Source organism: Pinus tabuliformis, chromosome J (genome assembly GCF_031772625.1).
Source record: "Pinus tabuliformis cultivar Carrire ecotype Pingquan chromosome J, CPIR1, whole genome shotgun sequence".
In the NCBI taxonomy this organism is placed as follows: Eukaryota; Viridiplantae; Streptophyta; class Pinopsida; order Pinales; family Pinaceae; genus Pinus; species Pinus tabuliformis.
The window spans coordinates 726,386,071-726,402,288 of NC_142295.1; the positions used below are offsets into that span (position 1 = coordinate 726,386,071).

General features: G+C 37.7%; 1 protein-coding gene across 1 annotated transcript; it reads right to left on the bottom strand.

Annotated features, from left to right (window-relative positions):
- Nucleotides 1-409: 409 nt before the first annotated feature.
- DRP5A (Dynamin related protein 5A) lies at nucleotides 410-12,184 on the bottom strand. Its single transcript, XM_089378367.1, has 9 exons — nucleotides 11,466-12,184; nucleotides 10,947-11,138; nucleotides 4,610-4,816; nucleotides 4,263-4,528; nucleotides 3,790-3,952; nucleotides 3,442-3,669; nucleotides 2,983-3,181; nucleotides 1,453-2,164; nucleotides 410-1,237 (listed from the first exon to the last, which is right to left on the bottom strand). The coding sequence occupies exons 1-9, from the start codon at nucleotides 11,829-11,831 to the stop codon at nucleotides 1,051-1,053; spliced, it is 2,520 nt and encodes an 839-aa protein (XP_089234493.1). The 5' UTR covers nucleotides 11,832-12,184; the 3' UTR covers nucleotides 410-1,050.
- Nucleotides 12,185-16,218: the final 4,034 nt, after the last annotated feature.

Genomic DNA, 16,218 nt, shown 5'->3' on the forward strand with positions numbered 1-16,218 from the left:
TGGATCGTATCAGTTGGAAGTGATTTTATTGTAAGCTGATGCTGGTCAATGTATCCATTCTAAAAGTGGTTTTAATTTTATAATTTTTGAACCTCTTTAGAGCAGATTCTGACTATTGATGTCTAAAGATGCTCTTTTGTCGAGACCTCCAACATAGTCCTATTTTGGATGTTTCTTTTTAGCTGTGCAAAAAGCACCTCCAGACTGTACTTTGTTTTCAACTCGAATATCACGTACAATTTTTTCCTCGGAATAAAATATATACATAGAAGCACCCCCCTAGTATTTCTTAGGGTTAAGTCATCTTCAGGCCACAGCTCCCAACAATTTACATTGTTTTAGTTGATCATGGTATTAAAAATTTAAATTAATAGGACCACAACTCCCTTCCCAGTGCTCTGCTTGATAGTTGCCAGAGAGAATTTTTAATTACATTAACTTGAGTGTTATTATCAACACATCAATCTCGCAAAGAAGTACATATCACCAATCAGGTTCAAACACCTTTCCAAGAGATCTGCTATGGGTCGTTACATTTAGTTCCATATTAGTAATGAATGTAGTTGATATTTTGCATAAAAAGATAGCATGTTTGCTAAGCATATGCTTAAACCCCAACAAAAATTTAGCCATCTAAGAATCCAGGTTGAGTGTCATACTGCAAAAATAAGACCTTAAATGTAACACGCCTCTGACAAGGGTGGCTTCCAATAGCCAATAAAATTACATGAAGATCTAATCGTAACAACCAATGTAACTAATTCGTCAAGTGACTTGGTCCTTCAGACTTCCGCCCAGCACAGTCCATTATTGTTGCAATTGACACAATGGCTCACCCCAATGATATGCTTGATCCTTTCAACATCAGTCATTTGATTCATTGGCAATCAAATTGCTTGAATGAACAAGAAACTCTGTTCAAACAACTAAACCCATGTCTTGTTGATCGAACCACAGGATAAGACTCGGGTCATGCAAAGAAGTCCGCAAAGCTAGCCATGACCACTGGATGTGATATGCATAGTGATAGATTTGACATACAGATCCAACTCAAAGTGCACGAGCAAGATTCCTAAATTCATTCAAGCAAGATTGCAAAGTCTTTAGACGCTTTTGCGTGACTTGGCGTTCATTCCTAAGAAGGTCCACAGCACCAGGTGCAACAAACATATCCATAAAGGTTTCATCCGTCACAGCAAATAGCTCCACTCCCAGTGCCACTACTAATTTGTCTCGACTATATCAACACAACACAAGAAAAGACAGTGCTCATTAGAGGTGCATACAAAAGGTAATTATACCAAATGTGACATAATATAAAAAGAAAGACTTTTAACAGAAAATGTATTTATAATATATACTCTAGGACTAAGTCACTTATTCTAATTTCAAGACCATGGATGAGAAAAAAAGTAGAAGTGATATAGGACCTAAAATAAAACATGTGCTTACCAAGGAGTCAGGAAGCCAGCATTCAGAGCGGATGGCACACTTTGTTCTATGAGGGCTTCACGGATACTCCCAAAATGCTGGGCAGCTAAAGAACAAACTTCAGTGTATGCTGATGAAGAGTTGTTGTTCCCAAATAACACATTCGAGTTGGAATGTTTAGGCTCCTTGTTTTGACCTACACGAGAATTAGATACCAATGGCATTTGCCTCTTCCGCCCTCCCAATTCAGCTCCAATACGCCCACTGGCAATTCCATATTCCTTTTTCTTTGCTGCACCGATCTCACTGCTTGGTTGATCCGGCGAAGGTGTCTCAGGGACAGTCATTTGACTTTCTCTAAGTGGATCTCTTGAATCAGACCCTCTGTTTGGTGTTGCTTGCAGGTGCCCTGGCGGAGCAACATTCTCATGTTCCTCATCCAATCCCTCTTCTTGGGGACATCCTAGATCTTCAGAAAGGTCCATAAACATTGGAGCAGATGAACGATTGAACCTGTATCCTGTGGTTGATGCTCCAAATCCAAAAAATCCATTTCCCATGTTGTATTCTGGCCTATAAACCTGAGAATAAGGACTTGTCACCGAGTCCAAATGATGCCTCACAAGCTCCTTGCATTTCTTTGTCAAATTTTGGATGAACTGGTCATAGGCCCGCCTCAAAGCAGCATGAAAAGCAATATAGCCTCCAACCCCAGCAGCGGTGCTTCTATCACCTAGATATCAAAACAACTATGTAAATTTAGCACATAACTATTATCCAGGTGAAAAATAAATATCATGTTGGCTTGAAATTTGGTTTACTGACTCTGGATAAGTCATCCAAAGATTACTGCACATAAGAATCTCAACACTGACTCTGGATAAGTCATCCAAAGATTACTGCACATAAGAATCTCAACACTCAAACCCCAATGCGTAACATAGCCAATCTAAGTATCCCACTGTCCTATCTCCCAACCAGGTTTGGTTCATTTTGGTACGGTGAACAGGTTCAAAGGCAGGCAGTATTGGGAACGAAAGCCTGCAGCTCTGTCCCAGAGGTTGAGGTATACCAGTCTAAACAGACAGGTTTACTATGGAGACCATTCATGAATGTGGGAAGCATCTCTGGGTTTCCCTGGGTGAATTGTTCCCTTGAAAAAGAAAGAATCACAACAATTAATTCTATTGCAGAAAGAAAGCATATCAATGTCAGACAAACTTTCATAAAATGAGAACAATTGCAGACACCTACTAAATTGTTTCCTGAGAAGAAAGGATTTATTAAGTTGTTGGTAAAATCCTAACTTAATGTCTAAATCAACAGATAGGATTTATTAACTTAATGCCAATTTCATTCAGCCACGTTTAGCAAATCATTAAGCATGCAAACATTTCTGCGTGTAAATGTCTAAGAAACTGCAGACCTTACTAGGAAAATGGATGATTTAGCAACCTATACAGTATAAAGTCATAATGGTAAACACGGCAAGTAAGTTTCAAAGTGAAAACATATAGTAGGCAGATAAAACAAAGGATAGCAAAGTCTCACAATCAGAAGAGTCTTCAATTCTTTTGCGCTCAATTGCAAGTTCAAATAGGCTTCTGAGCACAAAAGCAAGGCGATCACAAGCAGCATCTAAAAGCGGAGCCAACCACGAACGAGCAGATGCACGCACTATTCCTGCTGCTGCTGCTGTTAATCCCCCCCCACCACCTCGACCAGAATGTGCAAGCAAAATATTGGCAACCTGTCAAGTACAACAAAAAAACAAATCTGTATCATCATCTCATACTAGGACTCTTAAGATCAATTCTTACCATATTATAATCTACTAAACCCAAATACAAAGACTTCAAAAATCTCAGAGGATCAATTACATTGTCAAGCGTCAAATACAACAAAAAATACTAATCGCTCCATATGTTTTTAAGAGATCAATTCTGACCATGGTCTGAATCTATTCAACCCGTAAAACAAAGACTTAAAAAATCCCGGAGGATTGATTACCTTCTCTCTTGACACTGGCGGGCATTCTATGGAACAAGTAGCACACTGAAATTCGTGCATTACCCTCTCAAAGGCAGCTCCTCCATGCAGCTTCAAGCTAGCATTTGCAGGTTTAACATCCACAGCCAAACCAGGCCAATTGCCAACACCACTCTCAGACCTTTCTTCATCAGTTTTCTTTCCCCATTCCTCGGGATCTGGATCTGCAGCTCCATCTATAAGTGCACCCTTCATAATTACCACAAAACCCACATAGCCCATATCATCTACTATTTAATGAAAAGATCCTGCATTTACAAATTTTGCTTGAGATATCACGTATTAGAAAAGAAAATATCAAGAACGTACCACATGTCTAGCCATAGCAGCTGCATATAACATGGCAGACCTTCTGAGCACAGCCACATTAGAGGTTGCTTCAAGTTTTGCATCAATTTGAACTACTTCCGATTCCACTTCACTACAACGTTGTTCAAGCAGTGCAAGTGTTGCAGGGGCAGCTTCTCTATACCTAAAACAAGAAAATAAAACAGAAAAGTTAGGCATGTTCTCTTTCTCTTCAAATGAATGCCATTTATCAATTAATCTTCTTAGTCTCATCCTCCAAAGTGAATTGACATTTCATGGCCCCTCTTTAAACTTACTGAATGAGTTTGACATTTATTTGGTCCCTTTCACCATACAGTTGCAAGTTTCACAAAATATTATTTGCCTAATTTGTAATTTGTCATCTACATCGACCATTTGTTTGGTATCATTCTTATATGAATCAGAATTATTCCCCTGCATTGATAATTGCTTGCAAAATGGTATAAAATTACCTGCGCTGAAGTTCATTTTCCAAGTAGCGTTTCAGGCTTCCAAAACCAATGTAAGACCCAAACTGCTCTTCGTCAAATCCACCACTTACACTCTCCCGGAGATGGCGAATGACTTCAGCATCCACATGGGCAATTTGTTTTCGAAATTCCTCATTCGTGATGTTCCCCCTATCTTTAGGTAGAGCAACAAAGAATGGTTTGGTGTTCTCACCGAGATAACCACTAGCACCAAGATACCGATCTACCTCCCATCTTTCTCCAAATTCCTACATTGAAAGCAATAAGGTCATCTGGCAATCAAGAATATTTGAAAGAAATCAAGTAGACGCTTCTCAAATTTTAATTACCTTGAGACGATTATCAAATTTAGAAACGACAACAATCGTACGCCTCAAAGTAGGATCAACTGCACGAATTGTGTCCAACCAAAGTGAAGAGCACCACTCCACACTACTCTGTTGAAGGAATAGAAGTAAACGGTGGGTGGGTGCTGCCAATGCCTTTACCATAGCTAAAATATCATCCGGTGTACTTTCCGGTTCACCCTTCTTTGCCTGTTAAATACACAAAAAGAAACCCATCAAGAAACTAAAATAAGCTTACATCAGATCTGACTAAAGTTGCTGGACCCTTGAAATTCAGTATCTAACAAAGATCACAGCATAAGTTACAAGGGGTGCTTTCAAGGATTCGACAACACTCGGAAAACTCAGAGCTAATCTAAACCCAAACATGTCTCACAAAGATCAAAAATATATTATCTGCTGGCTAAAACCAATCAGAACAGTAGCCAAGTCCTTAATGTTAATTTAAATACAAAGATGTTGCCTTGCTCACATCAAAAACAAAATTTGTCCTCTTGGCATTTTTCAACCGTGGTAGTTTCAAAGACTTACAACATAAGATTTTGCCCGTAGGTTAAGTGATTCATGGTAATGCAATATATTATGAACCATGCATCATTTCTCATTAACAAGAAATACAATTTCTTCCAATGATAATTTGCAATACTACCAGCAGCATATAAAGTGCACTTAAGCTTTTAATACACTAGTATAAGCATGTCTCAAGTAACAGTTAAACTACCCTTTGGGCCCTGCTACCCCCTTGACAATATAATATTCAACAATGAGAATCATTTCATAAAACAAATCTTAAAAGTACTAAAATAATAATGAAAACATGTAGACGCCTTAATGACCCTAGACAATACTTGTAGTACTGTATAGAAAAAAATAAATTTAAAAGAAAATCAGTAATTCATCTTTATTGATTTGATTACTCTGACAATGAAAATGATGACCTATAAATCCTTTACTTCATTGGTGTTTGCTCCTATGCTTGAAACAATCTAACAATTAATGAAGTCAGAAATTAGAATATGCTGTTGTGATCTGGAAATTGATGTATGAAAGTAACAATTAATAAGATTCATGCACAATGTGTAAACCATTTTCTTAACAACTTAAAGAACTCAACCAAATTGGAATATACCGAAAATATAGTGGGTGAATTAAGAACATATGGAGACAAAATCATCACCTATTTATAACAACAAAGAAGATCAAGCAATGATCAAAGAGAATGAGAATTGAGAGTGATTTCAATTGATTTTGAGTAAATAGAAATTCATTTGAATAAAATTATGAATAATGTTGCACATCAAGCAAACTATGAATCACTATTCATAACTGCAACCTTCCATTTCCAGATGGTGTTTATACAACTTCCACTTACAGTTGGCACTTACATGGCTTCTACTTTCAAGCATTCCACAACTTCAATCAGAGCATTTCCTGGTTGAATTTCTATGTCTCAGACAGTTATCCTTGTCAGTCAATTACCCATCGACCTTCGTTTTCATAAACTGCCATATGTCACAGCTTACTGTTAGATCAAATTCTAAGCGTTGAGATGTGCACTTCTAGATCCCATATTATGGAAGAAAAAGCAATGCTCTTATTACATTCCCCTTCCAACTTTGTCTATATAGTCTCCTCCATTCATGGTTCTTGGATTTCTCTTTTTGTATTTTATATGGATTTCTTAGTGATTTTTCTATGTCAAAGTCTACATCACATAATTAAGAACAAGAAATAATGGTAGACCAATAAGTTGTCCCAAACTTATTGATTGAAGCCTATGTGAATTATCTAAGTCAATAATATCTTATGCCTTGCTTATCACTTGGTTTACTACTAATCCCAATCTTGAGATATTGATAGACAACATATAGGCATCACATGATCTGTGGCACACCCGGCACCCTTTGTCTACTACGAGAGTATGGGGCACCTTAGAAAACACTTCCTAATTCTCTATATTATGATACCAATTTTTTTTTGTGAAATTCGTTCCCAGAGATCTACTTAGCCCATTCGTTCACGAATACCACTAGCCCATCAAATATCCATCGACCATTCTACATAGATCGACTATCTGTCGACCACCCATTCACCATGTACAACAATGTACATGGATCAACTGTTTATCAGCTACTCGTTATCCATAGTTTTAAAAACCAGAACCAGCCACCTATCAAATCAAGTTTCAAACCTGAGCCAAACTAAACAATATCTGTTAATTTTAGGCAACAATGGTATGTTCTATGCTTTAGAGCAATTTTACTTCAATTTTTTTATTAGCCCAATATCAATATCCAAATTAGCAATCACATCAACATGATAGTAAAATGTAGATAGAGAACATAAACATAAATAGTAGAAGACAAGCCAAGACAAGAGGACAGAAGATGTGGCACCAACCAGGGACAAACCCCAATGTGGGGAAACCCTTGATCAATTCTTCTTATAGTCTTCATTAGTTCAGTAGAGAGAGACATAGTACAATTTCCAAATCTAATAATTTATAACAACAACAAAAGAGCCCTAACCAAAAAAGTCAACGCTGGTCAACAGGGCAGATTTGACCTCCAAAATAGCTCGGGCAAACCCAATCAACTCGGCCTCCAAAAGTCCTCTAAATCAGCCCAAAAACAATCCCGAAAATCACAATCAAACTTGGTCAACGCAAAAGTCAAACATGCGGTCAATTCTCTGCAGTCAACGTTGGTCAAATATTATGGAATGCCTCAATTTTTGTGCCCAAAAATGCAGCCTGCCCAAACAAAGATTTCCCTCACAAAAACATAGTCAAACAGGGCCAACAAAGTCAGCCTCCGAAATTTTGGTCTCCTGAAATTTTGGTCTCCTGAAATTTCAGCCTCCTGAAAATGACTATCTTCTTCTTCGCACGTGTGGAGAGACTGCCCAGAAATTCGTACCCAATCATGTGAGGAGATAGAGATGTGTGAGAAGTGAAGTGTGTCCAAATGAGGATGAGGCATCATGTATTTATAGCAAACGTTGAGGATGAATAGACATGACTATTGGGGTTTTGAGCCTACATAAGTTTGTTGGCCGACCTTAACAATTTGTCCATAATCAAAATAAATTCATAACTTCATTTGTACATGTCATAATTAGATGATCTCTAGATCAATCCTACACCTCTCGGAGAGAGGAATCCAAGAAAAATATCTGTTGTCAAAAATAAGATGACCTATATGGAGTTTGGCCCTAGCTTCCAATTTTAACACTCCCTCTCAACTAGGGAGAACTCCATCTGCTAATCCATCTGCCAATCTATACTATCTCTACCATCAATGCACTGCTCTGTTGTGTCGAACTATGAAGCAGAAGTGATCGAGAATTTATCATACCGTTCTCTACCGACCCGAAGTTAGTCCCAAAAAGAGAGTGTCTCATATCACTCTTACTGACCCAAAGTCAGTTCCAATCAAAAGAGAGTGTTTCATACCACTCTTACTGACCCGAAGTCAATTCCAATTGATCCCAAATCAATATCGGCCATCCTACCATAGGGAGTACGATAGTACACAATGCATTCATCAGTAGTACTATGGTCCCTATCCTCATTTCCCTACTCATCAGCCAAATGAGAGGTACTTCCCATAAGTCCCAGACTGCATGGATAGGATGTCTCAGCATGAGAATGATGAACCACTCATCCTGCCTACATGTCGCCAAGGGGTATCACAGGGGAAGGCTAAAACACTCACCCTGTACACAACAAACCACTAGGGGAAGGCTCCAAGATTTCTGTCGACCATTTCCTTGATGTCCCACATTCCTTTTTCCTTTGCCATTTGCCCTGTCATTCCTTTGATCGTTATTGTTGAAGTTTCCCCCGGAATAATTGTGATCATCATCATGCGACGTGTCCCTTCGATTTGGACACTCCCTTGCATAGTGGCCAAACTTATTGCAAACAAAACATCTTCCCTTTCTTCCATTTTTGAATCCCAGTCTTCCTTGACTTTGCTTCTTTGAACCTACATTGTTCTTCCTCTTAACATGAGCGAAGAATGCAGTGGGGTTGCTTTTATTAGAAGGAATTTATTGCTCCACCATTCTTGTTTCTTCTTGAATGCATCTTGACATCAATTCTTCAAACCTTGGAGTTCGATAATTATTGAGTATAGTAGTTCTAAATACATACTACTCAAGTGGGAGTCCTCCAAGGGTTGGTGAGAATAAGTTCCCTATCAGGAATGACTTCTCCAGTCAAGAGTAGATCATTCTTGATCTCAGTGATCCTAAAGAAATAGGATTGAATGTACTCGTCCTTCCCCTTCTTAATATCCTTCAATTTATTCTTGAGAAATAGAATTTGATTAGCATTATTAACCTTGAACATGCCAACCAACTTGTCGTAGTCTCCTTGGAGGTCTTCAATTCGGAGATATAAGCCACCAGATGCTTGTCAATGGAATCCCGGATAATCTTCTTCGCTTTGACTTCAGCCCTATTGTACTTGGTCTTCGCAGCAGCCAGTGCATTTGAAGGAGGTTCAAGGATTTTACCCTGCACATAATCCATCACTTATTTTTCTTCCAAGGTCAAATCAAGAGACATCTTCCATCCATGATAGTCAGAGCTATCATGGAGCTTGTCTTCAGCTGGGAAGCAGGATGAGGAACCCATTGAGTCTTTTGTCCTTGTCCAATTGTCTTTGGTGATTGCTCTTTCACTCGCTTGGGTTTTGTCTTCACCTCACCTCTGATACCATGTTAATTTTAAGCAACATTGGTATGTTCTATGCTTTAGAGCAATTTTACTTCAATTTTTTTATTAGCCCAATATCAATATCCAGAATAGCAATCACATCAACATGATAGTAAAATGCATATAGATCATAAATATAAACAGTAGAAGACAAGCCAAGACAAGAGGACACAAGATGTGGCACCAGCGAGGGGCAAACCCCAATGTGGGGAAACCCTTGATCAATTCTTCTTATAGTCTTCAATAGTTCAGCAGAAAGAGATAGTACAATTTACAAATCTGATAATTTATAACAGCAACAAAAGAGCCCTAACCAGAAAAGTCAACGTTGGTCAACAGGGCGGGTTTGACCTCCAAAACAACTCGGTTAAACCCAATCAACTTGGCCTCCAATAGTCCTCTGAATCAGCCCAAAAACAATCCCAAAAATCATAGTCAAACTTGGTCAATGCAAAAGTCAAACATGCAGTCAATTCTCTGCAATCAACACTGGTCAAACAATACAGAATGCCTCGATTTCTGTGCCTAGAAATGCAGACTGCCCAAACAAAGATTTCACCCACAAAAACGCAGTCAAACAAGGTCAACTCTGGTCAAAGTCAACCTCCTGAAATTTTGGTCTCCTAAAAATTCAGCCTCTTGAAATTTCGGTCGAATCTGGTCAACGCCCAAAACAGAAAATGATTATCTTCTTCTTTGCACGTGTGGAGAGGCTGCCCAGAAATCCGTACCCAATCATGTGAGGAGAGAGAGATGTGTGAGAAGTGAAGTGTGTCCAAATGAGGATGAGGCATCATGTATTTATAGCAAACATTGAGGATGAATAGACGTGATTGTTGGGCTTCTGAGCCTACATAAGTTTGTTGGTTGACCTTGACAATTTGTCCATAATCAAAATAAATTCATAACTTCATTTGTACATGTCAAAATCAGATGATCTCTAAATCAATCCTACACCTTTCAGAGAGAGGAATCCAAGAAAAATATCAGCGATCATAAATAAGATGACCCATATGGAGTTTGGCCCTAGTTGCCAATTTTAACAGTATCGAACCAAATTCAATGAACCGTTTTTTTTAATATACAAAATGATCAAGTTCTAATGAAAAAAAAAAAAATTTTAAGATTAGAAACCATTAAAGATAAAACTAAGTAAAGTTTGTAAAGATATGTACCATTTAGGGGTGAATATATCAAAATGGTACCTAGTGCAATATATGGGCAACAAAATACATAATCAATGAGCTTCTAAATGGCCCATAGAGTCAAAAAAAAAAAACATTATGCAAGCTACTTTGCCACAGGCCTACTACAGATCATTGATCTACATGATTACTTATCAAACTCATCACCACTACTAGGAATGGGATCTATCGGCAAGAGCTACATAAACATCATCTTGCTCAGTTTCTGTTGTTAACTTTCCTGGCCCCTATAGATCTTTGATGCAAAAGAGAAAATAATTGAACATAACAAAATATGTATCAACTGAACAGATGCTTCAATATTGTCATCAGCAGCGCATCTTAAAATGTGAGTTTCATTTTCTATAGTTTCACTCTATTGAATAAAGGAGATTCAAAACGGAATTCCATACCTTGAGAACGAATCCAGGGGTATCAATGATTGTCAAATTGGGGCAGTATGCATACTCTGCCCGCATCACAATAGGCTTCGCAGAGACAGCAGCTCGGATTTTCTTCAAATGATGCTCTGTTCTGCTTCTGATGGCATCAGCAATAGCAGAAGACAATGCAATTGGAGCTTCATAGTCATCAGAATCCTCATCCTGAAACCAAATAAAAACCCATAAAAAAAATGATGCATATATAAAGCTAGTTTAAAGAGAATACTGTCAAACAGAGAGTAGGGCAGAGCAGTTCTGCATCTGATCCTTTTTGCCGTTGCCGATATACAGGACTATTTAAGGAGGGAAAAGTATCAAAGAAAGAGGCGAAAGTAGAAGAAAAGCAGCTCTGTATAACATCAAAAAAAGGTGTAGAAAATGCTCAATCAAATGCAACTAATCAAAGTCCAAAACCCCAAACATACAGCTTTAAATCCAAGATATAGTCTTTTAATCCCGATGGGCCTAACGCGCCTACCGAACGCATACCTGAAACCGGCAGCGGGGTTCTAGAGCCGAAGGGTCGTGCACCATTTGCAGCATCAACGGCCTTCGCGTTCCCATTTCGACTTCTCTGATATTGAATCTGAAGCCCAGTAGAGCTTCTAGGAGAGAACTCTTTCCATCAGACTGGCCACCGAGGGCAACGATCTCGGGAATTGGGAGCTTCTCACCAAATGCCACAGCGCTAGCCTGAAGCCGATTGTAGGCTTCGAATCGAGATCGAACATCCGGCGATGCATAGAAGCTGTCAACATATCTACTCTGTTGAGATTGAGAGTGAGATTCCTGCCTCCGGCTTTGGCTGGGTGTCGTCATGGATGCCTTTGGCCCGGGCGTGCTGTTTTGACTCATCCTTTTGACTGGCCAATGAATTGAATCCCTCAGCTGAACTGAAAAATGGGTGGGGATCAAAGCTTTTTCGCCAAGGGATTTTCAATTTTTGGCCGGAGCAAGATGTTAACTGCTGTAGCTCCCGGGACCTTAATGTTGAACCCTCATCGACCAGTTTCGATATACTCCCACAAACTAGGAAGCAACCAAGCCGACTGGAGTATTTTGTTCATTAATTCTAGAAGTTGGAGGAGCAGATTAAAGGTTTACCAGAGGAGAGGCAAACAGCGTCTGCTATGCCTCAGAGCAAATGAGGGTTTCGAAATTTGAATGGAAAGAGCTGTTAGAAGGCAACCGACTCAGACGGTGTGAGATAGCTGTTGACCCGGTCATTTGGTTCCAATAGTTGTGTATTTTGAATTTTTGAATTCGTTTAGGGAAAGGAAATGTGGATGCTCTAAATGGATTATGAATTCTAATCATTTCTTTCCTGTAGACTACTTTATTTTAGGTTAGGTTAAATTAATAAATATTATTATTATTTATCTTTAAGGTGACGGTTATTAATTTCTTTTTTATATACTATTTTATTTTAGGTTAGGTTAAATTAATAAATATTATTATTATTTATTTTTAAGGTCACAGTTAAGTTAGACACTAAATTGGTGTATGAGATTTTTTTGTTTGTGGGATAAGGGAGCACCCAACTTAAACACCAAATTGGTGTATGAGATCACCAAATAGGTATATGAATTAATAAATAATATTATTATTATTTATTTTTAAGGTCACAATTAATAATTTCTTTCTTATATACTATTTTATTTTAGGTTAGGTTAAATTAATAAATATTATTAATATTGATTTTTAAGGTCACAGTTAAGTTAGACACCAAATTGGTGTATGAGAACACCAAATTGGTATATGAGATCCATTTGTTTGTGGGACAAAGGACCATAGTGTATGAGGACCATTTGTTTGTGGGACAAGGGACCAACGTTAGACACCAAATTGGTGTATGAGAGCACCAAATTGGTATATGAGATCCATTTGTTTGTGGGACAAAGGACCATAGTGTATGAGGACCATTTGTTTGTGGGACAAGGGACCAACGATTTGACTGCTAAGTCTACAAAGGCATACATACTCTACCCCTCTGGTTTTGAACTTGTGACCTCTTAGGAGGAAAGGCATGCTCTTAACCATTAGGCCCACTCAAGTTATATGTTATTATGAATTGTTAGATTAAACCTTTTTTTTAGATTATAATTTGTAGAATTAGTATATTCATATCGTAGTGTTATATTAGTGAGTAGTTGTTTATAAATAAACAACCATATAAATTAAATGATTAATGAATGCTCATAGTCATTAAAATATTTATGTGTTATTTGTAAAGTTATAAATATGTAACATGAATAGAGGTAGGAAATAGTCAAAAGTGGAGGTAGGAAACTTAAAAATCATTTAGAAACTCTTAATTTCATTTGTTTGATCAATGAATAATACATTATTAAATTAAGACCATTCATAATTTTTTACTACTTAAAGAATAGAAATTCTAGAAATCCTATTCTGAAATAGAACATGTATGTTACATAATAAATAAAACATTAGAACACTTAAATTAGATATAGATATTCATATTAGGATATTATGTGGATTGTGTATTGTGTGAATTAACAGTGCAACAAAATATTGAAATACACATATTTTGTCATCTTGGAATAATGGAAAATTTTGAAAGTTTTTCTATAGTCTAATTATTATACGTTTTGGAGCTTTTTTGGGAATATTTTCCAGTGGAATTAGCCAAGAATTTGTTAGAATCCCAAGTTTGAGTTGTAAACTCTCCATAAATCAAGTGCCCCACTCTCCATAATTCCAGTGCCCCACTCTCCATAATTCTAGTGCCCCATGGGTTTTTCAAAATGTTGAATCCATATATACAATGAAAAACACATTTTAAACAACAAAAAATCATGATTTGATCATTGTTTCGCCAAATCGTGACTAAAATCTTTAAAATATATAATATTTAGACAACACCTATTGATTTTTGTGGTGATTTGGTGAGACAATTTACACTCCCTCTAACCCGACAATGTAAAAAATATCCTTCATACATTTATGTATTTTGGACATTTTAATATAAAATGATATTTGAATTGTATTTTATTTTATTGTTATAACATTTGAATTAGTCATTATTGTGATTATTAGTGTAGTTGTTCATCTCCATACTTTAAATGAGAGTGGTTGTAGAACACTTTTAGGGGATTGCTACATTGTCTTAGTTATGGGCAATTCATGATGTGATTTACAATTATATATGTCTAATGAATCTTTTCTTTTTAGAGGATTGCTACATTGTTTCAGCTATGGGCAATTCATGATGTGATGTGTAATTATAAATATCTAATGAAAATAGTTTAGTGCAAATTTATCATATGAATGAAAAGGTGCATTAAAGTCATGCACACCAAATAAGAAGCATGTCATGTAAACTGGCATGTTTTGTCATCACCACTCATTGTTGTAGAGCAATCAAGTAGGTTGGAAGAGGAAGACTTGCAAGCCTATGAAGTCCCAGTTCAATTCAATTAGAGACGATTTATTAATAGAGAAAGGGATTGTGGAGCTTTCTTGAGCTGTTTAGATCCATATGTTTGATTTATAAACAGACACCAAATGTACATGACTATACATAAGCCATCCATAATAGTAGTATTGTTATTTATGTGTGCATGGGAAACGTGGAAAGACCTAATAGTAGTGCTACTAGTATTTGCAATGGAACCATATACATGTTTGCTCACCCTTATTAAATCGTGGAAAATAATTTTCACCATAAATAGAGTTAAGTTGAATGCTTTATTGACCAAGAATGTGAAGTTTGAATTATTGGTCCAATGCATTTCCTTTCCTGTCTCTCCTATCCACCACCTTATTAATTAATGGAAAGGTAGGCATATAGTAATTAAGTAATTTATGCTAGAGGTTGTCATCAAGAGGCAATGTCTATGTCCCCGATGGGGTGGAAGATGAGGAAGGTCGGGAGATTGGGTGGCGAGCCCACCACCCCACCTTTGAGTGGATCATTTATGAATGGGGTGGTGAGCCCACCACCCCACTATCAATTGGATCATTTATGAAGTGGGTGGCATGGTCAGTCTCCTACATGCACAAGCATGTGAACATTCATCGTGAAGTTAATATGGCAAGTGGCACCTTGATCCTTTGCTCTAGCCCATATATCTATTCTCCACGATAAATAAGGAGGAAAAAGCCTTTGCCCCCACTACAGATGGGATCTTTTAAGGGCGCCACTGGCAATGAGGGTCCAGGCCTTGATAATCTGGTGATTACCTTAGTTAATTATGTTATGTTTCCTTCTAGAGTAAGTCTAGCTGATCTTGTTACCACTTGCGTGCTGATCTATGTTTGTTTGGGCGAGAGTCTGGTTTCGGGGTGATGGAAGACATGGTGCCTATTGCATGAGTGGAGAGGTGGTTGTGCTGCAGAAGTTATTTGATGGGAGTGGTGTGTTTCTTTAGTTGTTGGGTCATTGGCACTCCCTCCAGTCTTATAGCTCTCAAGTTTTGGGTTGCAAACGGACGCCCTGTCAAGAATAATTTATGAGTCCCTCGCCTATGTTGTCAATTCTTGTTTTAGGGTGCTAGCTTGGCACTCCCTCCAGTGTTATATCTCTTGAGTTATGGGTTGCAGATGGATGCCTTGTCTAGAATAATTCATGAGTCCCTCGCCTGCGTCATCAATTCTTGTTTTAGGGAGCTAATTGGTCTTTGTTCTATTGTTATAATTGTTTTGATTGGGTTCTGGTTGCATGGCTGGCAAATTAATGCTAGTAGTTTGATATTTTTTTTGGTCTATGAAAATTATTCTAATCCTCTGCTTGCTAATTCTCCTACCCTATGTTGGTTTCTTGAATTTTTTTTGTTGCATTCTTACTTCCAGCTTGATTTGGTCACTCTTTTCTTCCATTCCCCTGTCCCTGTTAAAATTTTTGTGGACCCCTAATGTGTGCTCCTTTTGCACAACATGCCATGAAAACATATGTGTAGCCACCATGGAGGTGGGGTTCATGGCCCTCGAGGTCAGAATCTGACAATAGGCGTAGGAAGTCACAGATATTTTCCATTCGCTTATCCCTCCTTAAACTGGAAACAAGATTTGTCACCTTGAATCTATTACTACTATGGACCATCAAGCTTTTTCATATTCAAAGATATTGGAGAAGGTTTCTCATTGGGTTCCTGACCCTAATCACACTAGGGGAAGAAAGAAACGGTACCTTAACTCCATCTCTCTTCACTTGCAGATGAAATTTGTTGGGCAAGGTCTTAAAATATAAATAGGAGTAAAGGTATGACATCGTTTTTGCCTT

Excerpts from the sequence above, each read along its gene's own strand:
- DRP5A (XM_089378367.1), bottom strand. The coding sequence starts at position 11,831 with ATGAGTCAAAACAGCACGCCCGGGCCAAAGGCATCCATGACGACACCC. Across the intron at positions 4,817-10,946 it reads CCCCTGGATTCGTTCTCAAG|GCAAAGAAGGGTGAACCGGA; the intron begins GTATGGAATTCC and ends TGTATTTAACAG. Across the intron at positions 4,529-4,609 it reads AATTTGATAATCGTCTCAAG|GAATTTGGAGAAAGATGGGA; the intron begins GTAATTAAAATT and ends CTTTCAATGTAG.